Below are 27,819 nucleotides of genomic sequence, written 5' to 3' on the forward strand. Positions count from 1 at the left end.
TTATTTGTATTCCATTTATAGCTATGTAGGTGTGTGTGTGACTGTGATGGTCTTATATTGGGGGTGGAGCCTAAAGCCGTCTCTCGCGTGATCAGATCACTACGTCACACAAACCACTGCCTCTACTTCCTAGCAAGTGTTTACGAGAAGCTATTAGCCTAGCCGTCTTTAACTCGTTTTGGCCTCAAGATGAACGTTATAGAGCATGTACGCGACATGTCAGCCGCGGGGCTTCACTCTAATGTCCGGATTATGAGCAGTTTGTTGTTGACGATGAGTAACAACAACCCGTAAGTATCGTCATTAAATATGACATCCGTCTATGAGCTGGAGATGTTTAGACCAGGTCTGAACATCAGAACACGTAGAGCTTCTACATCTGAGATGTTTAGACCAGGTCTGAACATCTGATGAACATTTGAACCCGTAGAGCTTCTACATCTGAGATGTTTAGACCAGGTCTGAACATCTGATGAACATTTGAACCCGTAGAGCTTCTACACTTGAGCTGTTTAGACCAGGTCTGAACAGCTGATGAACATCTGAACCACTAGAGCTGCTACACTTCAGATGTTTAAACCAGGTCTGAAAATCTGATGAACAGCTGATGAACATCTGAACCTTCTGAGCCTCTACACTTTAGCATCTGATTTCTTTCTTCGATGATAGTCGATAATAAACTGCGCTATGCAGTTGAACGTAACCGTAAACCCAAGAATTAGACGTTCGTTTGTTTCTTGTTTGTGTTTTTCCAGTGTCTGATCCTGTATTATTGTGTTCGGATTTAGTTTAGTTGTGTTAAAACTGCTCCAGTCTGTAATTTGTTTTTATATTCACTATTTCTACCTATTATGATCGTTTTCGGAACCCTTTATGCATGTTTTGATGGCATAATTAAAACCTATGTTGGGCATTTAAAAGTATATTGTAATTAAATGTAGAAGTTATGCGCACATCCTTCAGTTAACTGAACGTCTGTCCCTCACGTTGCAGAGAGCTGTTCTCCCCTTCTCAGAAGTACCAGCTCCTTGTGTATCACGCCGATGCCATCTTCCACGATAAGGAGTACCGGAATGCTGCGTGCAAGTACAGCATGGCTCTGCAGCAGAAGAAGGTCATCAGCAAAACATCCAAAGTCCGCACGTCGACGGGCGGGGCGTCTAACGTCCAGGCCCAGGTAGCGCTCATCATTATTTAAAGAACATTTGCCGTTTAAATGTCCTATTACGTTTAAGGTATCAAAAATCATTATTCTGCATGTGCCTGCATCTGCCTGTCTTATTAACATGAATACATGACTAATAACTTTTCAGAGCCTGCCCTCAGAGATTGAGGTGAAATATAAGATAGCAGAATGCTACACCATATTGAAACTAGATAAAGATGCCATTGCAGTGCTGGATGGGATCCCATCCAGACAGAGAACTCCAAAGGTAGGCTCCTTTCTCTGTGTTGAGGGTCTATGAGTTTGATGGGACTTAAAACAGTCAACACATGATGAGTACTAGGCGTTAGGTTAGGTGCAGAATATAGCCAGCCGACAGTTCAAACTTTGAATGCAGAAAAAACATGAAAACATGCATTTTGGTTAGAAATGCGTTGGTGTCAAGGTTCCATATGTTTGAGAAACAAAACTGTCATCTGATTGGATGTGTTTGGAGGTCCGCCTCAACTGGATCAAAGTGTATTTGTGTCCAGTGGTGGCGGAGTGGTCCGCTACAACCAGTGTCAACACAACACGCTCACAGAGCTGTACACAGACGCTGACGGCTCAATATGTTTCGACTGCTTTAGGTTCATTTCTTTTCCATGAGACTATTTGGCAATTCTCTTTAAATAGAGTTGAGCTGAAGGACATTTTGTTTTTTCTCTTTATGCCTCAGATCAATATGATGCTAGCTAACCTGTACAGGAAGGCTGGCCAAGAGCGATCCGCTGTGTCGAGCTACAAGGAGGTGCTGAGGCAGTGCCCGCTGGCCCTGGACGCCATCATAGGTACGGGGAGTCTCACCAGCTAGTGATGCATCTGTGGTGTTGTGCACTGCAACCCCCAGCCTGTCTGGGTTTACCCACAGCCGTTAAAGTCAGTCCTCTTTCTGATACCCAAGGCCTCCTGTCCCTCTCGGTGAAGGGAGCGGAGGTGGCCTCCATGACCATGGACGTGATCCAGAGCATCCCCAACCTGGACTGGCTCTCTGTCTGGATCAAGGCCTACGCCTTCATACATGCCGGGGACAATCAGAGGGCCATCAACACCATTTGGTGAGCCACCTTATTCACCCAGCACCTGTCTGATGTGGGCGTTAGTTCGGTGGCTAAACCTCACATTTTTGGAAACTATGACAACTCAATGCAAAATGTTTAGTACTGCATTCCATTTCCAAGCCAGGTAGCATTTAGAAGGCGTTTTAATGGCGGTTCCATGGTTTCCCCATCCAACTAACTAATATGGCTGCTAGCTGAATAAAGCGTTGGATGTGGTCTGGTGGAACTCTTCATGTAACGGCTTCTTATGGGCACCGTGTGTCTAGCTCTCTGGAGAAGAAGTCTCTTCTGCGGGACAACGTGGACCTGCTGGTGAGCCTGGCTGACGTCTACTTCAGGGCCGGGGACACAAAGAACTCCATCCTGAAGTTTGAACAGGCCCAGATGCTGGACCCCTACCTCATCAAAGGTGCAGTTAGCCTATCACACTAACCCTTTCCCAAGAGGTTTAATGTCACTGAGTTGGATTGTAATTGTGCTATGTAATATACTACGTTGTTCCTGAAGCTCCTCATTTGTTCTTTTTATTATATGGATTTCAATTCGCTACAAACTGCAAATAGGTGTTCAGCAGATCTTTGCATAGTGCAGACGTTTCACATTTGGAAAAGACTAACACTAAAAGCATCACCTTGGTGCTCTTCTCAGTACAGTTAGGAGCGGGTACTTGGAACCCATTTATATTACTTTTTTTTTAACTACCGTTTAAAGGATGCTTCACAGCGGGGATTAAACCCAGAACCCACTTAAAGGATGCTGCAGAGGGGATTAAACCCAGAACCTGTTTAGCTTGCAGTGGAACACCCTACTATGTTGCTACGTCACTATCCTGTCATATCCTACACATCAAATACGTGTCCTGTGCTTCCTTGTGCTGCAGGCATGGACGTGTACGGCTACCTGATGGCCCGAGAGGGACACCTGGAGGACGTGGAGGTCCTGGGGGGAAGACTCTTCAACATCTCCGATCAGCATGCCGAACCGTGGGTCATCTCTGGGTGAGCCAGGCCACCTACCGATGGGAAGTGGTTCATTTATATTCATATATTTATATACATATTAATATTTTCTGAGCGTATAGGAAACTCGGATGGATCCTCTGAGTTTATTTTCTTCCGTCAGCTGTCACAGCTTCTACAGTAAGCGCTACTCCCGGGCGCTGTACCTGGGGGCCAAGGCCATCCAGCTGAACAGCAACAGCGTGCAGGCCCTGCTGCTGAAGGGGGCGGCGCTGAGGAACATGGGCCGCGTCCAGGAGGCCATCATCCACTTCAGAGAGGCCATGAGGCTGGCGCCCTGTCGCCTGGACTGCTATGAAGGCACGCCCTCTTTACCTCTTTTACAGACGACGTGGAATGTCCTTCTGAGCACGTCTTACTTAATGATGTGTTTACAAGTAAAAGAGGAATGGAGGGATGAATCTTTTGAATCTTTGATTTTATGGGCTCATCACTTGCCAGCTGTGTGCTTGTTGCAGTGAGGTGACAGGTCGAAATAAGGAACTCGGCAGCAGAGGAGGTTTATTAGATGTAAAATAACTGACTAGGTCCATCTCTTCCTTTGTCGCCAGGTCTGATCGACTGTTACCTTGCGTCCAATGGGATCCGAGAGGCCATGGGGATGGCCAACAACATCTACAAAACCTTGGGGGCCAACGCCCAGACCTTGACCATCCTGGCCACGGTCTGCCTGGAGGACCCGGTGACCCAGGAGAAGGCCAAGGCCCTGCTGGACAAAGCCCTGGCCCAGAGGCCTGACTACACCAAGGCTGTGGTCAAGAAGGCTGAGTTGCTGAGTACGCAATACTCCGTAGTAGTACCTTCATCACCAACATGAAATAAGAAGCCCCACTCTATTTTTGACGTGTATCTTTTCCCTCGTTAAAGGCCGAGAACAGAAATATGAAGAAGGGATTGCTCTCCTCCGCAACGCCCTGGCCAATCAGAGTGACTGTGTCCTGCACAGAATGCTGGGTGATTTCCTGGTGGCGGTCAACGATTACCAAGAAGCCATGGACCAGTACAGCATAGCCCTGAGGTAAGAGTACACATTCTATCTGCTTCAGTTTGGAGCGTATCACTTTCAGAGGACTTAAAAAAGCTCACCAAAAAGCTCACCAGGCCCGACACCATGCTTTATGGGGACTTGAATACTGAGCTCGAACAAAGCACCTGCAATTGTATTTATACAATGTTGGCGGATGCAATTTGGCCAACACTGATTCACAACACTTCACCCGACAACACGAAGGAAGAGCCGCCACCAACAAGTATGGCCCTCTGGTCCGATGTCGTTTATAGGGGCCTTGTGAAAGCACTGAACCCTTTGTCTCCATGTCTCTTACTTCATGTTTCTGCTCTCTGTGAACAGCCTGGATCCCAACGACCAGAAGTCCCTGGAGGGCATGCAGAAGATGGAGAAGGAGGAGAGCCCCACGGACGCCACGGTGGAGCTGGACGGGGACGACATGGAGGGCAGCGGCGAGGATGGGGACCTGGAGGGCAGCGACAGTGAGGCGGCTCAGTGGGCTGACCAGGAGCAGTGGTTTGGCATGCAGTGACCCCACCCTAACCCCAGCTGCCCGACATGGCGGCAGCAGGGGACCTTTTGATTCACCGTTCATTGAGCGTGCCGCTGCAGGATGTTGTGCAAAAGGCTGCTGGCCAATGGCTGCGTCGTCCCCTGGCGTGGTCAAAGGTTTCATGGAGAATGTAACTCGACATGTGGCGTTGACAGTGCCAGGATATGAATTTCTTTATTGACGTCTTTTTCTTTTGTTTCTCAGCTACATATATAAAAAAGATAACATAAAAGGCCGCTGAAGTTTAATGTAAGTCTTGACTCCTAACGCTCAAGTCATATTTACTATGTCACCAAGTTTAAAGTCTTGACTCCTTAACTCCTGTTCTTTTGACCTGGTTGCCTCTGAACTGTCTTCGTTTCATGTGTGGTCTTGAATATTAATACATTCTTTGAGATTCCCCTCAGTTTGCCTTTGTAAATAAAATGTTTATGTTTGACATTCACTTTTGCAAATATTCTCTCACTCTTTTATGTGTAATGTTAGTGTTTTTGTATTTTTTTTTATTATACTTGTATAATAAATGCTTTACTCTCCTTGGCTTTGTGACCCATAGTTCATTTAGACATAACTTTCCATGATTATTTTCCAATTTAACCATTAGTCAAAACATTATAAAATGCTGCACATCAATTATTTAATGTCTAAAATGTGCTTGCATTTTCTGACAAGCAGCCAAGAGTTGGAAGAGACATTAAATTAAATACAGAAAGTATTGCATTTTTACATTTAGTCAATTCCTGAATAAATTGAGTAATACTTTCAGTACTACATTGTTCAATACGTTAATCGATGATGCAGTCTTGGCAGCATTCTTGGTGAACGTAAACCTGTACATGCAAAGACACTTTGAATCATCTAGAGTCTAGATGATGAAACAGGTGTTAGAAACCCTGATCGAAGTACTCCCATTTGTCAATAAATCCTAACCACTTCAATGAATAATTCTGACCTTTAAAAGAAGGAAAAACACCACTTTCTGTATACGTTTTATTTACCTGAAACCACAGTTTATGTGATCCTGTACAATTTCCATTTCTGATATCACAGCACAGCAGTTCGGCCAAGATGGCAATAGAAGGCCTTTCTCATGTTCAAATGTATACAACACTGCACCCTTAAGCTTTTCAAATAGCAGGAATCTACCTCAGACATGTCGCACATCTCAGTGGAAAGCACAAAGTCTCTCTACAATTATATTAAATAGGACCCATGTAAAGTATTTCCTTAGGAAAGATGACCGTTGTCATGTTTAGCCTTGTTTGTACTACGTGAACAAGTAGTCTTTTACAATTTGCCTACATTATACATCAATGGAGAGCAGGTCAAATGAATGGCTGATGTTTGAGGACATCCCAGAACGTTGTTCAGAGTACATCAACCACTGGAGGATGAGCACAGTCCTCTAGATGGAAAGAGTCTTTACATGCTTAAAGAAAAGAATTGGGAAATGAGATCAACTGGTTCAAATCAAAACAATGTAGGATTTATAAAAAATAAAATAATTGCCATTTATAGAATTTTCTTCATTGACAGCCAGGTCTGGGAATATGTTTTGTTCCTCTCAACACACATGCACGACCCAAGAAAAGAAAATAAGAAACCGACCCTCTCAGGTCCTGGAAGGAACATAAGATGAGAGGAGGGCTTACTTGGCCTTAGCTGCAGGGGAAAAAGAGAGAGAACCAAATCAATAGAACATATGGAACCACAGGTCAGGGTCGGGTCTGACCAGTATTCTTTTAAAGGACGTTCGCTTCTTTTCATTTGCTGGTTAAAAACAAAAGTGGTAAAGGCTGCACCATTAACAAGCGAAAATAAACTGGAGCTTAGAACACAAAAACGAGTGTGGCGCTTAAATGTCAGTGTTGGCCAGTTATCCAGTCAGTCATTAGTTTCTTTACACTCATAACCATGGCCAGGTTTACCCTGAGCCAGGACAGACAGTGCAGAGGCCTCTGGTTATAGCCTGGCACTTGGTGACATTGAAGGCATTGTAGGCAATGTCAATTAATCAAGAACCAAATTATAGAACAAAGACTCCCAGCATGCTTTCCTCCAGTAGACGTTCTACATTCTACAACAAAGCGGCTGTGGAGCAGAGCTTGGTTAGGGCCGGGAGCATGCAGGTGGAGGTTACTCACGCAGTCCAACGGCTTGGAAGGCGTTGGAACAAACAACAGCTTTAGGCAAATTGAAGAAAACTGGCCTGGTAATATTGGAGCGATCATGCAAGAAACCTACAGGAACGCTACCTACAAGCCCTCGCATGTGGGAAACCAAATCTATATATTTATATATACATAGAGACTACTTTGTGTGCTATATACAGATATACAACCAGTGTGTTGAACCTCCAGAGGATGTGTTAACTAGTTGTAGCTACACAGTAGTGTGTGTAAACTAGTTGTAGCTCCTTAACGTACCAGTCCCCACCCCCCCACCCCCTTTAGTTTGTGCTCAGATGATATCACCAATGGCGTCCATCTCCTTGGACATATTCAAGTACAGTATGTACACATAAGATATAAATTATAAAAGATTAAAGAAAGTCTGATTTGAATTCAGACCGAAAGACTGAATTTTTGAAAAGTGAACCTATATATAATTTGTAAATAAAAAGCCAGAGTGTGTTTCAAGTAAACAAGTTTTAAACAGCCACTTTCTAGATCAAAACAAAATCAAACCAACGGTAACATTTACATCTTCTAAAACCGTCTTAAATGAACAAAGACATTTTAACATAGAAATAGCAATTATTGGTGCAAGTGTCTTTAGGCTGTGTCTAATTTACAAAAGCAAATTGGCGCGTACCTCAACAATCGATATGACAAGACAAGGCTGTTCAAAATAAAAGATGGTTACAGTCAATTCAACAGCATTGAGGTAGCTGTGCTCTGCCCGACGCAGACAACAAGAGGACCATGATTCAGAGCTAAAACAATAAGGGGTAGCGGCTAGTGGTTCATGCCGAGGGAGAGATATTTATTCATCTTTATGTAGTTTAGCCTCCCTCCACATCTTGGACTGAATTAAAGAGTCCATCAACTATTTTAACTTTAATGTCCAAAATGATCATGCTCACGCAAGCCACAACTCATGTTTCCTCAAAGACTTCCCAAAAATTACAAAAACGTTAATCCTAAAATAGTGTAAATTCTCTGTACAGGTCATGACCGCTGGCCCTCTGTGCTTCTTGAACAAAAGGCGACGACAAAGAAAGGCTTCATGTGATTGTAATGATGGACCTTGAGCAAACGTCTTAAATAAAAAACAAAAAAAAAGACTATAAAAACATGGAATGTGAAAATGTCCTTGATACAAAAAACAAAACAATTGACACAAGACCTGAAACTCAAGTTGATGCAGTTGGTGTTCCAAGTTAATGAAATGGTGGGGTTAACAAACAGTTTGTGTGTGTGTGTTTGTGTATGTGTGTCGGTGTGTGTATGTGTGTGTATGTGTGTTAATGTCCACGTCACACAGGTGCACAGGGCGGAGGGGAGGTGAGGGGTGGACCAGCAGGGAGACACTCAGGGCCAAAACATGGCGGTGGCGTTAGTGTCGATGCTGTAAATCCACACCACCAGGGGGAGGCAGAGGGCCACGAAGGGCCAGGACACGCCCTCCACGCATGCAGACAGCGGGCGGCCCCTAGCTGGCAGCTCCTCCAGCTGTTTACCCGATTCCTGATAGTTCCTGGCCATGAACTTCAGGACCTCGTCCAGCAGGATGACGGGCAGGGAGATCTTCAGCACCATCACCCACTGGGTGGCGTCCAGGGGCGTGATCTGGAAGATGACCTGCGGGAGGGACAGAGTAGAGGAGTGTAAGAACCCGAGGACACAAGCGCGTCTGTTCTAGAACCTGGGGACACAAGCGCGTCTGTTCTAGAACCTGTGGACACAAGCCCGTCTGTTCTAGAACCTGTGGACACAAGATTGTCTGTTTTAGAAAGGCACTGGGGCTGGGACCAGTGGGTTGGACGGTCCAACACACACACACACACACACACACACACACACACACACACACACACACACACACACACACACACACACACACACACACACACACACACACACACACACACACACACACACACACACACACACACACACACACACACACACACTAATGACTGCAGTACTCGGACACGGTCCAAGTACTGCGTCGCTGTACTTGGACAGTTTCCATGACAACCAGCCACATTATTGCCCTAGTGCAACATCTTTGTGATATCTGCTGATGAGAGTGATGCCGTTTGCAGACACAAATTGTACCGGTCGTAGAGTCCATCGTGGCTATATTTATATGTATATTATATTACAGACTACCGTTTCAAATAAAAGGTTTGTTTGACAGCTTCAGAAAGAAATGATGGCAACAGCGACAACAAGTTCAGATGATCCACCTGAAGTCATCCACCTCCTCATTGGACTGTGAGGAGACGGGGAGAAGGATAAAGGAGCAGACTTACGGGCAGCGGCTCCACGTAGAGGATGAGGAAGTGCAGGGACATGGAGAGGCAGATGGCCCCCAGCAGCCACACGTTCTCCCAGGGCGGCATGCGCAGCAGGGACTGGTTCTCAGACAGACTGACAAAAGAAACGCATGTGGCAGTGAGACGTTGGTCTCCAAGGACTAACACAACTTTGAGGATTCAGCGTCTCTCATTCTGTCTGCATAATCTTCCACGGCCAGACCTCCATTTGCAACAAGATTGCAGCGTTCAGGGAGAACCCTGTCAGAGCGCGGTCCTGACAGGTTCTTTAACAAAGGTCTCCTGCCTAGTGTTGGTCGCTGGATACATGGTCTCCTCTCCGAACCCGTTCTGCAGCTGGGTTCTTCATGAGCTGCTCAGCTGAACGATATTCCATTCCCCCAGCGCGGCGCTCACCTGTTCAGAGCGTTGCACATCTCGATGGTGACCAGCACGGACAGGGCCATGGTCATAGGGTACGGAGACTCAAACACGTGGCAGTCCAGGCCCTCGAAGTCAGGGTTGTCTGCCGAGCATTGGAGGAAGTGGCTCTGGAGGGCAGAGAGAAGAGTGGTCAGGAAGGATTCATCTTAAAAGGAAGCGCAGCCAGACATCAGCAGGCGGACTCACCAGCTGGTACAGGGAGACCTGTGGCCCGTCTGCGGCCACCGTGAACCACCAGGCAGCGGCTCCGACCGTAGCAGCCCCCACGTAACCTGCAGCAAACAGTCAGTAAGAACCAGAGGGCCACAGCAGTCAGTAAGAACCAGACTACCCACAGCAAGTCACAGCCAGTAAAAACTAAAAAGAAGACCCAACACTAAATAAAAGGTTGTAGAGCAAACCTCCGATGGCCAGGTATCTGAAGAAGAGCCAGCCGGAGATGAGGGGCTCCTTGGCGTTGCGGGGGGGGCGGTCCATGATGTCCAGGTCGGGGGGGTTGAAGCCCAGCGCGGTGGCGGGCAGGCCGTCCGTCACCAGGTTGACCCACAGCAGCTGGACGGGGATCAGGGCCTCGGGGAAGCCCAGCGCCGCCGTCAGGAAGATGCTGGGAGAGGACAGGGGACAGGTCAGCAGCCTGGTGGGTCTGACCGCCTGGAGGGTCTCTGGCCGCCTGGTGGTTACATATTTCAGAGTTTCATATCACTCACCAGACCACCTCGCCCACGTTGGAGGAGATGAGGTATCTGATGAACTGCTTCATGTTGTTGTAGATGGCGCGCCCCTCCTCCACCGCCGCCACGATGGAGCTGAAGTTGTCGTCGGCGAGGACCATCTCCGAGGCCGACTTGGCCACGGCCGTGCCGGAGCCCATGGCGATGCCGATCTCCGCCTTCTTCAGGGCCGGGGCGTCGTTCACCCCGTCGCCGGTCTGAGGAGGAACCACAGGAGGTTAAGAACGACGTGGTGGTCATCATCAGATCATCATCATCATGTAGTCATCACTCATGTCTTCTGATGCTCCTCCCAAGCAGCCTGTTAAACGCATCTTCATCTGGTGCGGTGTGAACGTGATGCTCTGAATAATTCATTCAGCATTTCAGCGAGTCAGTAAGAAACCAGACGAGCGCGGCGCGCATAGTCACCATGGCGGTGATCTCGTCGAAGCCCTGCAGGAACTCCACGATCTTGGACTTGTGCGAGGGCTCGACGCGGGCGAAGCAGCAGGCGTTGGTGACGGCGTTGCGCTGGGCGGCCGGCGACAGGTCGTCGAACTCGCGGCCGGTGAAGGCCAGGTGGTCCACCTCGCCCGTCGCCGGCAGGATGCCGATGCGCCGGCAGATGGCCACGGCCGTGCCCTTGTTGTCCCCGGTGATCATGATGACGCGGATGCCCGCCTGGCGACACAGCTTGATGGAGGCGGCCACCTCCTGGCGGGGCGGGTCCAGCATGCCCACGCAGCCCACGAAGGTCAGGTCCGACTGGGGGGGGGGAGGAGGGGAAGGAGTAATGAATGGACATGTGGCATTGGTGGTGTTACACTGCGTCTAACCCCGTCTCTGGGAGCAGGGATCCCTTCTCCGGGGGTCTTCCTTGCTCTTTGGGGGCGAGGGGTTAGAACGGATTGAGGGCTTTACCGATAACATTGGACTTGATTTGAATTTGTATGCAAGGCTGTGTGTCAGTAGGATGGCTGTACTCTATGAGACAGGATGCCCTCTATGAGACCAGATGTCCTCTATGCTCTGTACTCTATGACTCAGAGAGACCACATGCTGCCTGTGCTGGACAAACGGAATCTGGCAGACAGATAGGGGGCTTACCTCGTAGGAGGCGAACTTGGCGGTCTCCGTCAGGTTCATGTCCTCCACCTTGGGGGGGCTGTCCCGGGTGGCCAGTGCCAGGCAGCGCAGCGTGTCCCGGCCCGTCCCGTAGTCCCGGATGGTGGCCAGCACCTTCTCCTTGATGGCCAGGGTGAGCGGGACCTTAGTGGTGCCCACGCGCACGTGGGTGCAGCGGTCGATCACGCCTTCTGGGGCGCCCTGTCAGAACAAATCCATCATCGTCCACTTCCTCATCCATCAGGCTAAATCAGCCAATCAGCAGCTAACAGCTAATGAATCTCTTATTGTTCTGTTTATGAAACAATTTGTTCCTAGAACTTGAATGAAAACTAAATGAAAAGCCTCAGCTAAATAATAAAAACATTACATTTTTATAGGTTCTATAAATGTTCGGTGTGGCAGCGTCTACAACACTGGCTGACCCGGTTTTAAAGGAATTTGTGTAAAACTGGCAGACTAATTCATAATTAATGGCCGGTGTTTGTAGAAAAACGATTGTGAGCATCCTTACCTTGACAAACATCTTGCCCAGAGAGGAGCGGGACTTGTTGGGAGTGCAGAAGACCGACATGGACTTGCGGTCCCTGGAGAACTCCAAGGTGAACTCCTTCTTCATCAGCTGCTTGATGACCTGGGACGGACGGATGGACGGACACACACACACACACACACACGTCAGCTAAATGTGCAGGAAAAGTACCTTCAAATGCGGCTTGGCTGTCAGGTCGTCGACTTACAGAGTTGCAGGCCATCGCTCGGTCGATCTTGGACAGGTTCTGGACCTCCGTGTCAAAGGGGTTCATCTTCTCCACCAGGCAGGTCAGGGCGGTCTCGGTGGCCTCTCCGACCTTCTCGTACACTCCTTTGGCCTGGGACGACACAGAGCGCCGTGAGGGTCAAGCAGCAGGACGGCGCTAGGTGCCGCTGACGGGAACAGAGAGGAGGGAGAGGCGGAGGCCCTACCTCGTTGAAGTCCAGGGACGAGTCGTTGCACAGGGCGCAGATGGTGGCCAGCTCCACCAGAGCATCATACTGGGAGCTTCTGACCAGTTTATCATCGTGGTACCTGGAGGGGAACAGGAGGAGCAGTCTGCATTGTGTGCTCACTGCACCGTGTCTGAGGCGTGTGTGTGGAGAGGTGTGTGTGTGTGTGTGTGTGTGTGTGTGTGTGTGTGTGTGTGTGTGTGTGTGTGTGTGTGTGTGTGTGTGTGTGTGTGTGTGTGTGTGTGTGTGTGTGTGTGTGTGTGTGTGTGTGTGTGTGTGTGTGGAGAGGCGTGTGTGTAGAGAAGTGTGTGTGGGGAGGTGTGTGTGTGGAGATGTGTGTGTAGAGGTGTGTGTGTAGAGGTGTGTGTGTGGCGGTGTGTGTGTAGAGGTCAGTGTGTAGAGGTCAGTGTGTAGAGGTGTGTGTGGGGCGGTGTGTGTGGGGAGGTTTGTGTGTGGAGGTGTGTGTGTAGAGGTGTGTGTGTAGAGGTGTGTGTGTAGAGGTCAGTGTGTAGAGGTGTGTGTGGGGCGGTGTGTGGGGGGCGGTGTATGTGGGGCAGTGTTTGTGGGGCGGTGTGTGTGTGGGGCGGTGTGTATGTGGGGCAGTGTGTGTGGGGCGGTGTGTATGGGGCGGTGTGTGGGGGGCGGTGTGTGTGTGGGGCGGTGTGTGTGGGGAGGTTTGTGTGTGGAGGTGTTTGTGTAGAGGTCAGTGTGTAGAGGTCAGTGTGTAGAGGTCAGTGTGTAGAGGCCAGTGTGTAGAGGTGTGTGTGGGGCGGCGGGCCGCGTCAGCAACACTTACACGTCTCCTTCGGGGGCGTAGGTGGAGCCTGTGATGGTGAACTCCGTCAGGGGGCCGTCGGCTCCGGCCGCCTGGTTCATGATGAACATCTGACAACAACAAGAGGAAGCATGGAGGGTCAGAGGACACCCAGAGCCCTGAGGTTCCCCAGCCCTGCAGCAGAGGGCAGCAGAGACCACCAGGCGACAGGAGCGCGCGGGGGGGGAAACGGTTCCAGCTGCGGCCGGCGTTTCTCTGGGGACAGCCTCGGTGGGGGGGGGGCCTGGGTGGGTGGGTGGGCCGGCTACATGTGCTTAGAAGGGCATTACGCTCTCGCCCCCTCGTAAATAACGTAGGCAGCATCTCAGCGAGCCAAAGTAAATATCCCGGCTGGCAGTGGGATGCGTGCCATCATATCACTTGACAAGTCCATTACTTAGTGAACGACACATTCCAGTATGCAGCCGGTGGCCATCTTGATAAGGGGGAGCGCAGGGCACTGGTGAAGTCTTAGTGGGGCTCTACGACACCGGGGGGCAGAACTGAGGAATTATTCGGAGAACTGCATAGTCATCGCGTTCAGGAAACTCAACGCATGGGCGATAAAGGAATATTAAGCTGAAAGACTCCCATGTCTTGGGCGTGTGTTAGGCTAAGCAGCTATGGGCTGTCACAAGGAAGAGGCAAAGAGGATTAGAAAGAGAGCAAGAGAGGCGATAGATGGAAGGAGAGGCTGAATGCTATGCAGCAGTGACGCAAGGTCAGTTATGCAACGGCACCACTGCAAGTTATCCAACAGCACCCATCAGAGCAGCGGCATGCTCTGATACGGTCTCCTGCATCACATTTACATCTTATTGAATTTACTGTCATCCCGTTATCTGCCGTTTGCGCTTAAAAAAAAATACGGCTTTCAGCTCTGCTAATTAATATTTGGTTGTTGCAGTCAAATATTTTTGGAGCAAAGCATTGTCTTTAATGGTTTTGTGTTTAAATGAGCAGGAGGAGGCTGATGGTTAGGAGCACGGGGGGGGGAGGGCTGCTTGGCTCCCTGCGCCAGAGACTCACCCTGCAGACCGACATCTGGTTGGTGGTCAGGGTGCCCGTCTTGTCGGAGCAGATGACGGAGGTGCAGCCCAGCGTCTCCACAGAGGGCAGCGAGCGGACGATGGCGTTCTTCTTGGCCATGCGGCGCGTGCCCAGGGCCAGGCAGGTGGTGATGACGGCGGGCAGGCCCTCGGGGATGGCCGCCACCGCCAGTGCCACGGCGATCTTGAAGTAGTAGACGGCGCCGCGGATCCAGGAGCCGCCGTGCACCGGGTCGCTGAAGTGGCCGATGTTGATGATCCACACGGCGATGCAGATGAGCGTGATCACCTTGGAGAGCTGCTCGCCGAACTCGTCCAGCTTCTGCTGCAGCGGCGTCTTCTCCTGCTCCGTGGCCGCCATCTCGTCGCGGATCTTCCCGATCTCCGTGTTGACGCCCGTGGCCACCGCCACGCCGACCGCCCGGCCGGCCGCGATGTTGGTGCCCTGAGGAGAAGGAGAAGGACGCACATCTCACACGTCTCGCCGCATCACGCATCATCATCAGGATCTTATTTTAATGTAGGGAAACAACAGCAAGACAACCCATGGCCTCTGGAAGAACCTATGGGCCAGCAGGAGAAAGGTGATTGGTGCAGAGAAGACGCTTACAGAGAAGAGCATGTTCTTCTTGTCCTGGTTGACGGCCCGGGGGTCCGGCACCGGGTCCGTGTGTTTGATCACAGAGACGGATTCACCTGGAAGAGACCAGAGGCTTCACGTCACAGTGATCATACCACAAATTCTGATAGTCACTAGAATATGTGAAAATGAGCGAAGATTAATTCACTAAACCCCAATTTAATCAAAGCTATTCCCTGCTAAATCTGTCCAACTGGAACACATGGAAAAAAGGTTTAAATATTTGAGGACCAAAGCAATGTCCAAGACGACCCTGAGAATGAGAAGTGGGCTGGAGCCAGTTCCCTACCGGTCAGGATGGACTGGTCCACCCTCAGCGTGGTGGACTTGATGGAGGAGAGACGGATGTCCGCAGGGACCTTGTCTCCAACTGTTAACACAAGTAATGACACAGATGATTCAGACACTTCATTGTACGTGTAGCAGTCCCCTTTCGTGTTAAATCAGCGTGCAATGATAACTATCTGGAGCTCCTAAGATGCTTCACCAGACGTGTATTTTGTGTGATTCCTAAAACAAAAAGGGGGGCAAATGAGCGGTCCTGGTTATCAGTAGTTGGGAGTTTTCAGCTACACTGCATACAGAACGAAGCAACATTGCATGTCCAAAGAGAGGGATGCAAAAGATTTGCTGCCCTGAGACTGCCACCATTGAATCACATCGTGTAGCCCATGAAACCATCCTTAACGAAGCCTTTATAGAAAGGCGGCCCATGATTTGCACAAGCAGGCTTCAGCGTCCGAGCAAAGTGACAATGGCAAGAGAAAGAAAGGGGAGGAAGGGAATGGAGGGACTTGTGAGCCATTAACAGTCCTGTCTCAAAGGAAAAGGCCAAGTTTGGCACATTTGAATTGCAGTGACCTAATTCAGCATCTTGATAGTATATAAAAGGCCATGGAAAGTGGGGAAATAGTTCAGCCTGTGCAGCCTGTGCCACAGTTTCATGTGAATGGCTTAGCCTACATATAGGCCTAGCTTTAGAGAATACCAATGGGTTATCCTAGACTGGGGCAGACTCAGAGTTGGTGGTACACGCTACTACCAAGGACAGATGTAGGAAGACCCTCTGTCAACTAGCCGAACTAGTCTTTGAATCTAGACCACTAAAAACGATGAGCATTGAGGAGAAAGACTAGTTCTGATGTTAGGATTTCCTTTTGGGGAACACAGACATAGAACGGGAGGAGAAAGCAGAATTCAAAAGCATTTCAATAAAAGATCCCCCATGTGCTGATCAGGTTAGGGTGTGACGCACACAAACAGCTGTTGGACTTTAGTCCTCCAGCATGCAGAATAAGTTCAGTTGCCACACTGTCGGTGACGTGTGAAAGACCAAGCCCATACCACTGAATGTGAGCGGGTAAATCCTTTGGCACAGATTCAGGGATTCTGCCGATGGTATAAACTTTGCAACCTTCAAGAGCCACAATGAGATCTACATGCTGTGACATATTTTCTACATCAGCCATATTGTTCATCCATCCCTGGGAGGGACCACCAGGTGTGCATGTCAACTCATTAAGTGTACCTACAGTGGTGCCAAGAACTCTCATCTCCCAGTGGGAGTCTGCCAATCACTGGAGACACGGGACGGTTTTAGGCGAACGCTGAGGTCAGCTTAGTCTCTGAACATCTAAATGCAGAACAACAGACTTCTGAGAAGTGAAGCCCGTCTTTAGGGTTTCTTACAGGCAGCGAGCAGGCATTTAACTTAGTGTGGATTCCATCCTTCCACAATAAAAGCTTGATTACATTACGCTGCAATTTAGAGAAAGAATCGTGCATGTTGATTTACAACTTGCTGAGAAACTGAAATCAAACAGAAAGGTTTCCAATAGAAACTACTAAACTCAAGCGGCGGATATTTGCAGAAATGTCCCCGCCACAGGAGGCGTGCCAAGAGAAAAGCTACATGTGCCAGTAAATACTTAAACAGTGGATTTAATGATCCATGAAAACAACAAGGCAAGAAGTGTAGGACATGCTGGCACCCTGTTCCCTGCTGAGTTATGGGCAGCATTGTGTTACCACCAGCTGTGTCTAGAACTCTTTGTTACTGTGCAGACCTGCTCTAACCTCAACTAAAGTGAAATGTAGGTGTGTATATCATCTGTCCCCTAACATCAACATCCTTCTTGGTAGCAGGCCAGCCGTCTCTTTAGACATCATGTACTCCACACCTCAGGCTGCAGGTCTGTGGTCTGACAAAGGCCTCATGTCACCAATATATGATCCGTTCAGATGAGTGCGTCTCAACCAGAGTGCTGAGCGAGGTTGTTCCTGCCCCCGGGACTTGATTGGCACAGCACACCATGCTGTGTGTTTCAGTGGGCCGAGGGGAGGCTGCTGATGGCAGCTCCAACAAAGAGCTGGAGGAGGCTATTTCAGACTCCTGGTCGACAGGTGACACGCCCTGCTGCTCACCAAAGAGACTTTCCTCCTCTCTGTCGCCACTAAACCTGCCACTAGACTTCTGTCCCCTGCCCATCACCTGCTGCTGAAGCTGGCAGCGAAACAAACGCCCAACAAGTGGCTGGGTAGTCTGTGGCCAGCTTCAACCTTGGTTATTATGAACGGTGAAACTAAGTTTCCACCTTTGTATAGTCAAACATAATTTGTTGTGATCTTAAATCAAGATGATTAAGACCATCTGGCCCGATATCAAATCAAATATGGGCTGTTACGTTTGTTTGACTTCTAACAAACTATTTGCACTGAAAACTATGCTGGATTGGGAGCCAGAGGTGGTTACTTGTTTTGGGAAGAACCCTCTCTCACTAGTACCTTGCTACTATCACCAAGTCAACATACTGAGACGCACTACCAAAAGCCTCCTGGGCTGTAGAGCTGGACTGGGGACTTAGGATCTAGCACATGAACATCTTGTTAAACACGGATTCAGGAAGGGAAACTGAATGTAACATCCAAACCATACGCATAACCGGCACCTTTGAGGCTTTAGTATATATATATATATATATTGGTTACAAGAACAACTTTGCATAGCTGAAATCCTGCTGTATTTAGACTACCTGTCCATGTTTGACTTGCCTGTTTATTTGACTTGCCATGTATGATGCATGTCGTACAGTAACGGAGTGAGCAGAACTAAAGGAGCAGGAAACTGTTTCAGGGCTTGATATCGTCTGGGAGAAGGAGGGGCAGGAAGCCCACAAGTGTTTCTGAAGTTCTCCAGGCGACCCTCGTCACTCTCTGCTGCTCTGGGTCATACATGCAAGGCTGACATCCTTCTCACAAGGGTACTGCATAGTCCGGATTCCCAGAACTCAACGTGGGGCGGGACTCGACGTCAACAGGGGATGCCAACAAGGCCGTAGCCAGCTATGAGGTCACAGAGGTCTGGACCTCGTTAATTATAAAATCGAATTTAAAAAAAGTACATGAAAATCGAAATCTACGAATCGGCTACAACTTCTTTGCCTGGGCACTAACACACACACACACACACACACACACACACACACACACACACACACACACACACACACACACACACACACACACACACACACACACACACACACACACACACACACACACACACACACACACACACACTTGGAATACCAGCCTGTGGTGAGGCGGGCTACAGCCTCTGTCTATCGGGCCCTGGTGTTAGATCGCTGTCCTGAGAGCAGCTCCCTATAAGGTCATCTAACAGAAGAGGATGAGACCCCCACCCCCCCCCCCCCCAGTCCCTCCCTATCACCACCAGACGACCTTATGAGCAGAAGAGAATCAGCCCCAGTGTTTCTCTGTAAGAAGCTGCACATCAAACCACTGCAAGCTTCACACCCCACTGAAGCCCCAAGACTCGTCATCTCTATACCCACAGACCCAACAACAGGCTCTGGCTTTGTTCCGTTTCTTTTGAATGCAGAACAGCAACGTTATCTTGTTTCCTATGGGGAGGTTAGAAATATGTTGTTCTATGAAATGAGCAGTTGCAGATTTTAATAGAATATTCAAACAAGTTTTTTTTTTTTTGGTTAGCCTGTGATCCGTAGTGAACCACCAGCAGCATTCTGACTGCTCCCCAAAGCAGGAACAGGGGACCACATGCACACACATGTGAGAAAGCCGTTCCGTTTCGTCCGTGTCTGGGGCAATAGAACCCGGGCCGGTTCAGCAGGAAAAACCTGTCGGCTGCGTCACCCAAACCGCGTTACTGCCTCAAACTGACCTTTCTGAAGCCTCTTTCACTCAGAGTGCCCATTCAACTATTAATGGAAATTTATTGAATTTATTGAACTCTAAATGTTCACTAATCTCACACGTCCTGCGCCCTTTTACACATGGCAATGGCGGCATGAATAGGGGACAGAAAGAAACAATCCAACAGCCATTAAACCCTCAGACTAAGAGGAGCTTGATTATTTCTGAATCAGTCCAGTTTCCATTCTTGAAAGAAGGAGTTTGTTTGTAAGCTAAATAAGCTGCACTGATATTATTATGGAATCACCTGAAAAGCATTTGTGGGTTAACAGTCGCAAATTCACATTCGTCATCCTCCGAGTTCTGTGATTGGTTGGCATGCCCCACTTTGCATGCCCCACGTCTTGCAACGTAAGCCCTAACACGTCTCTCCTTGCAAATGTGACTAGTTCTTAGAGAAGGCAAATGGCCTGTGCAGATTTCCCAGAATATCAACCCCTGTTCCCTTCCCAGCCACACCTGAAGCCATGCAGAATATGTTCTGAAACATTGCTGGAAAATACTGTATGTGTAAAAGGGGCTCTGCATGGTCTCCAGCCCTCTGGTGATGGATTACACTATTGATGCGCTCCCTCTGAAAGCTGTCTCAAAGAAAGTGTGCAGGGGACAGCGGTTCAGTATCCCTGCAGTCATGCGGCCACAGACAGTCCACTGCACTTAGGCAGACATTTTCCACTTCAACTGCATCTCACTCTGCCTCAGTCACAAGTCTGTCCCTGAAAAAAAAAAAAAGAATGGCAGTGACCTTCGACCTTACTATATAACTAACCAGGCCTAGTATTGGGTAAGAAAAATATCCCCTTTCAGGTTAGGCTTCTAAATGTACGACACATGTTTTATGCGGTCGATCAAATGTTTGAATATCTTAGTCTACTGCACTTCACTCGATCACACTATGAAAACAACCTTGGATCAACATCAGTCATGAATGACTCACTTCCAAAGGGTATTTGTTGGAGGTAGGCAATTGACGATAGACAGACATGATGAATCACATTCAGTTAAAACAAACTACTGCCATCTGTAGTGACTCACACGGATGATGTTTAAGTGCGATGGTGTTAGTTCGCAGAGACGGGATCTCCCCACCTCTGTACAGGGCGGTCAGTGAGGGCCATGTTAAGCATGGCACAGCGATGGGTTTGCTTACGTTGCTGATTGAGATGACTGCAGAGCCACTGTGCTTTCAGTTGATAATGAAAACAGCAGGAGGTCTGCGTTTCACCGTCCTGAGTACCGCTGTTCGACATGACGATTATATCGATGTATATCAATAGATATTTCCCTGTGTCCTTCCTATCGCTCTTTTACTTTGCAGCAGTATTTTTAAGTCACTGTGACCCTGCTAGCTGGACTAGAGGGGCCGTTTTAAGACCAGAATCAAAGCCTGTGTGGGTTTGTGTGTGACAGATAAGTCTGTATTCATAGGGAATTCTTTTTTGCAGGCATTGACATTAAGAACATCTTTAGAGAACATTGCATTTCAAAAATGTCAAGGGACACATTTGAACTCGTCTTACTTAGACTCCATGGGCAGGATGTCTGACCAAGTTTTTAAATAAAGAACAGAAAATGGGTTGATAGATTCTCCAAATACATTCAGTTCACTGTCTGCCCTCGTCAAGGTGACTTTGGTCCCGCGTCATCCACCGTTCCCTGGGGGGGGATGGGGAGGGGGACGGTAGCAAACACCTGTCATCCCACTACTGTCACTGCCTGCTATAAATACAGCCTGTCATCATCTATACGGCCGATGACCGCTAAAATTACACAACAAAAACAACAACAACAAGACAGCAGAGCGCTGCTTCCCCTCCACGGCTCAGCGGTAATCCCGGACCAGAACCCTCGGAGAACTCCTGCGTTCCACAACATCTCCCTCTGTACCCCTCCGATCGGATAGAGAGAGGTGTGTGTGTGTGTGTGTGTGTGTGTGTGTGTGTGTGTGTGTGTGTGTGTGTGTGTGTGTGTGTGTGTGTGTGTGCCCAAAATACATTGGGTCCCTGTTATAGAGTGAGTCACCTGTGCAGCAGTAGCCATCCAACAGAATGTGTGCTGAAAGGTTTCCATCCCTGAATATTCATAATCCTTGCTTTACATAAAAAGTCAACAGCAGCTGCTATTGGAATACTCATTTCCATTAATGTAAAAAATGTCCAAGAATCTATTAGATTAGAAAGTACAAGAAAACGAGTTCTTCTTGTTTAATACACAACTTTTAAGCCTCAATGCCTTTGAGCATCCATAAAGAAAACCAAAGACGTTACAGTGTAATAATGCAGAGGTTTCCTTTAGTTGGGCTCAACCGACTAAACCCAACCCTGCAGTCGAACGCAGCATCACACCAAGCAATAGAAGAAAGAAGAACAACGTTTAACCCGTCACTCACCGGCGACCTCCACGATGTCCCCGGGGACGATGTCCTTGGCCTTGATCCTCTGGACCGTCTTGCGGTCCTGCCGGTACACCTTCCCCATCTCCGGCTCGTACTCCTTCAGGGCCTCGATGGCGTCCTCCGCGTTGCGCTCCTAGTGAGGGAGCGGGCTCAGATCAGAGAACAGGGCAGACCTAACCATAGCCCTTAACCGTAACCCAAAAGACATACCCAACCTTAACCCTAACCCTAGCCCTAAAGACGGACCTAACCTTTACCCTAACCCTTAAACCTAGCCCTAAAGACAGACCTAACCTTAACCCTAATTCTTAACCTTTACCCTAACCCTAGCCCTAAAGACGGACCTAACCTTTACCCTAACCCTTAAACCTAGCCCTAAAGACAGACCTAACCTTAACCCTAATTCTTAACCTTTACCCTAACCCTAAAGACAGACCTAACCTTAACCCTAGCCCTAAAGACAGACCTCTTTTTAAGGCTAGGATTAGGGTTAAGGTTAAGGCTTAGGTCTGTCTTTATACATGCTAGATTGGCCCACCATCCATCTTGCACTCCACATATATGCCAGCATTACAGAGAACCTAGTAGTGACAGTCCTCTTCTACATATTTCATTGATGGGTTGATAATTCAATATTGTTTATGGTCTTTTGTGTAGGATCATATCTTCTGGCAAGCTGATTCAATGCTTCTCATAAAGTACAGGCAGCAGCCTTGGATTTGATAGAGCTGAATTCCCTACGAGAAACAGTGGCCACAGCTCTCTTACCTGCCAGACACCGACGATGGCGTTGGCTATGAGAATAAGTAAGATGACAAAAGGCTCCACGAAGGCTGTGATGGTTTCCTCTCCCTCCTCAAACCAGGCCAAGACCTGGAAAAACACATCAATGAACACTTTTAAAACCATGCCGATACTAAATTAGCATTCACATATTTTGCTTACTTCACTTCTATATATTAGCCATTAAAAGGACAAAAGTCTAAATTGTTTTCATTATGCGAATCAATTTGTTTCATAATAGTAGAACCTCTGGGCCCAGATGAAAATCCTTTATTAGAGACATTGATTCTGATTGGGTAACTAGCTTTAGACCCTCAGAAAGGCTGCACTTACTGTTAAAACAGTTTTACAATAGATCACAAGATTGATAATATTATCAAACTAAAAATGATTATTATGTTTTGATCATTTCCTGGTATTGATTTGTGCCATGGCTGATTGGCTGAATGAAAGCCATCAGCACGTCTAACCCCAGTAGCACCGGAGGCTCCTGACCTCAGAACCAGTGATGACCTTCAGTCCAAACCTTCAATTAAAAGCGCAAGATTCATATATGTTATTCATTTGACATTGGATTTATCCTATTGAGCCCAAAAAGCGCCTCTTGAAAACATCCTTCTAAAGTGAATCAAGCATTTAAAAGCTTGGGTTTGAAAGCAGGGCCGTGTTCAGAATCTGGATAAAGAAAAAGTTATCGTCTCATTGGGTGAAGCTATAATATTTATTTTATTCAATACATAAATACCACAGCCTAGTTTGGCAAGTGTACAGTCTAAACACGCCTCATCTGGTGCTGAGTGGGAAGTGGGAGGAGCTCTTTGAGCAGATCTATAACCTCTCCGAGTCTAGGTGGGCTGCATGTGTCTGGGCCATCCCCCCCCCCCCTCCGACTGATGGACCACGGCCCAAATTTGGTCGTTTAAGCGCCGTGCCCGCCCCCGCCCCCTCTCCCCCCACCACACACGCACACACACACCCCTTGTCAGACAGCCGTTGCCGACACCTCAGTATCACCTGACCCGGGCAGGCACCGAAGCTCTACTTGGTGACAGAGACGCACAGCAAGCACATATCCAGCTTATCCTATGACTCCATCCTCCATACCCCTAAAGGGGCCCAAACACGGCCCAGACTCAAACCAACAGCCTTTATATGACCACTCCGTTGCCTCTCGTCTGACCCGTTTGGCAGAAAAGTTGCATTGAAACACACCGCGAAAACTACACAGTAGCGTGTACGTACTGTGCTTGCGTGAGATGCAATAAGTCTCCTTAACGTCTCGTGGCTCTAGTCTCGTGGCGCTAGTCTGCCCCTCCCACACACCGCCCTGATCCGCTGGTTGTGTGCTAGCAGCACACAACTGCTAGCACACAACACTGGTTGTGTGCTAGCAGCACACAACCAGTGTGCTAGCAGCACACAACCAATCAGAAGGCAATTTCACACATCCAAGCTGCAGCAGTTACGGTCACTTCTTGGCAGATGTTACAATTTCTGTCTTACCTGTGTAAAACTGAGAGGGGTATAATCCCCCTTTGTCACGGAGCCGGCTTTCTTGGTTCATTGGAGCAGGCGGGACTACGCACGGAGACCTCTTTAGAATAATTAAATTCCTTTAAGCCACTCAAATGCAAGAATGAGTAGTACTACATCAGAGTGTACGCTACAAACACGATTAACTATTTACAACTAGAAAAAAGTTGATAAGACATATTTGGCAGTGTAAAAACACTTAGAGGCTCAGATCCTCAGACACTAACGCTTTCAGACTTTGCATGTTGAATCGGACCAGACACCGTCTGAGTGGTTCCAAAAGCCTCCAACACAGCTGAACACACCAAACTTGTTCCCTAACTCGTCTGAGTCTCCCTAAACGTTTCAGATGGCCAACGGTTGGGCCAGTGTGTAGCAGCCTTAACCCTAACCCTCCTTACCCCTAACCCTCCATACCCCTAACCCTCCATACCCCTAACCCCCCATACCCCTAACCCCCCATACCCTATGACTCCATACTCCATACTCCAACCCTAATCCTCCATCCTCCTAACCCTAACCCTCCATACTCCTAACCCATGCTATATCCTCCTAACCCTAACTCCATACTCCTAACCCTAATTCCTAACCCTCCATCCTGCTGACCCGAAGTCTGCAACATCTAGAGGGCTCCTTCCATTCAGCCACCTCAGATAAAAAGGAACCCTTTACTTCAGAGCGATTTCACTTAAATTAATGGGATTATAATAAAAGGAGAATCCACGTGAGATCCATGTGATTCTCTGATCAGTTTATATCCCTGATATAAACTGATGAGAGAATGTCGATGCTGGCGTCTGGGACAAATACAATCAATCAAGCCTTCGACCGCTTAAGATTTCCACATCGGTTTCTGTGAACATGCTCCAATGAACAGAACCTGACCCGGCCGTGAGCTCCAGCCATTCAGCTCTACGAACAGCAACAAAAAGACTGCTAGGAAGGCGTTGGTGAGAGAGAGAGGGGGGGGGGGGGGGGGGGGGAAGAGAGCCAGGAAGAGAGAACATTACGCAGCAATGGTGTCAGGAGCCTCAGACATGTCTGACTTGGCACCCAGTGAAAGCAACTCGATACAGGCAGGCCCTGTTGTCACCATTCCTCCGACGGGCCGCTGGCTGCTCAGCTGTCTGCGGTCTGATCTGTTAGTGTGACCTCGCTGAGACCCACCTCCCCAAGACGTTAACACTCTTGTTGCCACTATACACCAAGCACGCCCAGGTCCATTTAGCATGGGGGGGGGGGGCTGTCATCTGGTGTGTAGATGTGTCAGAGAGGATGATGTCCCTCTCGGTCACAGGGTCAAATCAATACTGGGATTCTGGTTCATTAGCAGTTCACGCCACTTCACTGCCCAATTTGTGCCGCTGAACATTCACACCAGTTCAAATGACCACTAAGGTCTGTACTTATAAATGTTTGACCATCACTCTAATCCCATATCGATAAAGCAAATACAAACAAATATCAAAACGTATGCAAAGATCTTAAAACACTTACAAAGGATATGCATGCCGCCAGGAGGAGAATCCGAACAAGTAAGTCCTCAAACTGTTCAGCCACAAGTTCCCATAAGGACTTTCCTGCGGAGATAGAAGGCAACGTGATGAAACGATATCGTCTTTCCAGACATGTTCCCACAAGACAGACAGATACCCCAGCGACATGCTCCTCACCTTCCTCTGCCGGCAGCTCTGCAGGGGGGGGACAGTGGATCGGGAGACATGAGAAGACAAAAAGAGGAAGAGAGTCATTACTGTAATCATTACTTTATGAATCACTAATTTATGACTCATTACTTTAAGGTAACTGGGGAACCAGTTGCTGAAAAAGTGTTCTTTCTACAAATATTCTCAGTTTAAGCAATCTGAAATAGCGGGTTGGAATTTGACATTGACAGTAGTTTTGTGTTGCGTGACTGAGTGTTGAGATGAAGATTGAAAAAATAGGTAGTAGGATTGTAGACATTGTAACAAGGAACCGGATCTGAAGGAGAACTAGATCCTCGACCCTTGGATACAGGTTCACTTTGTGCCTTTCAGCACTTCATTCAGCTGATGTATCTGAAGTAAAGGATTTTATCTGAAGTAAAAGTAGTTAAGAGTTAATAATGGAGTTAAGAGTTAGTAATGGAGTAAGAGTTAGTAATTGAGTATGAGTTAGTAATTGAGTATAGGGTTGAGTAAAGAGTTAGTAAAGGACTCAGTAAAATATTTAGTTAAGGAGTTAAGAGTTAGTAAAGGACTTAGTAAACGAGTTAAAGGAGTTTGGTCATAAATAAACCACGAGGTACATGTGATGACGTCAATAACCCGGCCGGTTTTACTGATGACGTTTAACCTCCAAGCTGAACATTCATACATCTCATTCATTCATCTATGGAAATGTAACACTTAGATAACACGTACCATTGAGGCCCCATCTCTCCTTCAGCTTCTTCACCTGCTCGGAGCCCAGTCCTGTGCTCTCATTGACGCAGAAATGAGAGTAAACTTCTTCCACGCTCTTGGTGTGAGCGTTGTCCATGGTGGAGGTCTGTCCGCTCTCTACCAAGGAGTGGAGGTCTGGTCGATGCTAACCGGCCAGCTAACCCGATCAGAGGAGCCCTAAGATCACCCCTTTCAAATCAACAGTTTTTTAACCGGGAGATGAACAGTCGGCTGTCGTCAGCAGCAGAACCGTGTCCTCTAACAACGTTACCCTGCAGATCTCTCGTTAGCCGAACAGCTCTTCCACCGCAAGGTTGATTACTTTAATGTCTCCTTCAACTTCAGAAGATCTAGCAGAGGACCGCATTCATCCGGTTCCAGGGTCGCCTCCGTCCAGCCGCGCCGCTCTGTGATAGATGATCCTCTGAAGACAGACTCACTGCTGTCCTGTGTGATAGATGATCCTCTGAAGACAGACTCAGTGCTGCCCTGTGTGATAGATGATCCTCTGAAGCCTCACTGCTGCCCCCTTCAGACCGCCTCACTGCTGCCTCCGCTGCGCTGCATGTGGAGGGATCTCATTGGACGGCGGATCTCATTGGACGACCGATTTCATTGGACAGAGGGCGGATGCCCGGAAACGTTTAAACACCGAGAAGTACAGTCGAGAAGGAAGCCGGCAAAGCCATCCATCCAATAGGTCATTGTTGGATTGTCAATGTTTATGTGGCAATAAAACAATGAAAACACATTTTTTTGTGTGAACAATGGATAACTGTAAAGTTATTCTGTTTGATGCTTGACGTCCACACCTATTATTTGTATCCTCCTTTTACCTTAAAAAGGATTGTGTAAATATTTTTTTATTGAAAATGCTGTTACTGTTGATTTTGCACAATCCTGTAAGCATTGCACCTTTCATTGCACTGTAATATGTATATGTAAATGAGAAAAATAATAATAAATAAATAATGAAAATCCATAGTTAAATATTTCCATTGGCTCAAATGTGGCCCTGCACAAGCCATTCCATCCATGGCTTGTGGCCTGTATATCAACGTGTGTACAGTGTACTAATGAATATATTCAGATTAATGGAACGTGTGTCACAACATGGTTACCGGTATTAAGGTATTACAACCAAGTTCTAACACTTATGTTATCAGATGAATCATTTGAATCAGATACAATAGTTGGTTTGAATACTTTGAATACTTTTTACCAGTTATTTTATCTTACAATCACAACATAGGTTAAGTACATTCATGAACCTGTATAGACGTAAAAAATGAAGTGTATGTGCCGGCAAGGTGCAGTTGTAAACCAGCCAACAGTTGTTATTCTT

At 47.9% G+C, this 27,819-nt stretch overlaps 2 protein-coding genes across 3 annotated transcripts; one reads left to right on the forward strand and one right to left on the reverse strand.

Moving 5' to 3' along the window:
• Positions 1 to 121: 121 nt before the first annotated feature.
• anapc7 (anaphase promoting complex subunit 7) lies at positions 122 to 5,376 on the forward strand. Its single transcript, XM_084467812.1, has 11 exons — positions 122 to 290; positions 994 to 1,177; positions 1,314 to 1,433; positions 1,884 to 1,995; positions 2,109 to 2,262; positions 2,532 to 2,674; positions 3,146 to 3,263; positions 3,388 to 3,584; positions 3,836 to 4,060; positions 4,152 to 4,302; positions 4,636 to 5,376. The coding sequence occupies exons 1-11, from the start codon at positions 190 to 192 to the stop codon at positions 4,823 to 4,825; spliced, it is 1,695 nt and encodes a 564-aa protein (XP_084323938.1). The 5' UTR covers positions 122 to 189; the 3' UTR covers positions 4,826 to 5,376.
• A 480-nt stretch (positions 5,377 to 5,856) lies between these two features.
• atp2a2a (ATPase sarcoplasmic/endoplasmic reticulum Ca2+ transporting 2a) lies at positions 5,857 to 26,964 on the reverse strand. Of its 2 annotated transcripts, XM_084468520.1 has the most exons (21): positions 26,454 to 26,964; positions 25,722 to 25,739; positions 25,546 to 25,628; positions 22,501 to 22,605; positions 21,727 to 21,865; positions 15,391 to 15,471; positions 15,072 to 15,157; positions 14,442 to 14,906; positions 13,395 to 13,483; positions 12,578 to 12,680; positions 12,352 to 12,483; positions 12,126 to 12,245; positions 11,594 to 11,812; positions 10,916 to 11,251; positions 10,481 to 10,701; positions 10,175 to 10,377; positions 9,960 to 10,045; positions 9,747 to 9,880; positions 9,327 to 9,444; positions 8,529 to 8,649; positions 5,857 to 6,508 (listed from the first exon to the last, which is right to left on the reverse strand). In XM_084468520.1, exons 1-21 carry the CDS (start codon positions 26,569 to 26,571, stop codon positions 6,495 to 6,497), a joined length of 2,991 nt encoding a protein of 996 aa, XP_084324646.1. In that variant the 5' UTR covers positions 26,572 to 26,964; the 3' UTR covers positions 5,857 to 6,494. The 2 variants fall into 2 exon arrangements, with proteins under 2 accessions (XP_084324646.1, XP_084324645.1); XM_084468519.1 differs by lacking the exon at positions 5,857 to 6,508 and having other exon boundaries at positions 7,312 to 8,649.
• Between the last annotated feature and the right edge of the window lie 855 nt (positions 26,965 to 27,819).

The sequence above is a fragment of the Micromesistius poutassou genome, assembly GCF_964030765.1.
Source record: "Micromesistius poutassou genome assembly, chromosome: 5".
Lineage (NCBI taxonomy): Eukaryota > Metazoa > Chordata > Actinopteri > Gadiformes > Gadidae > Micromesistius > Micromesistius poutassou.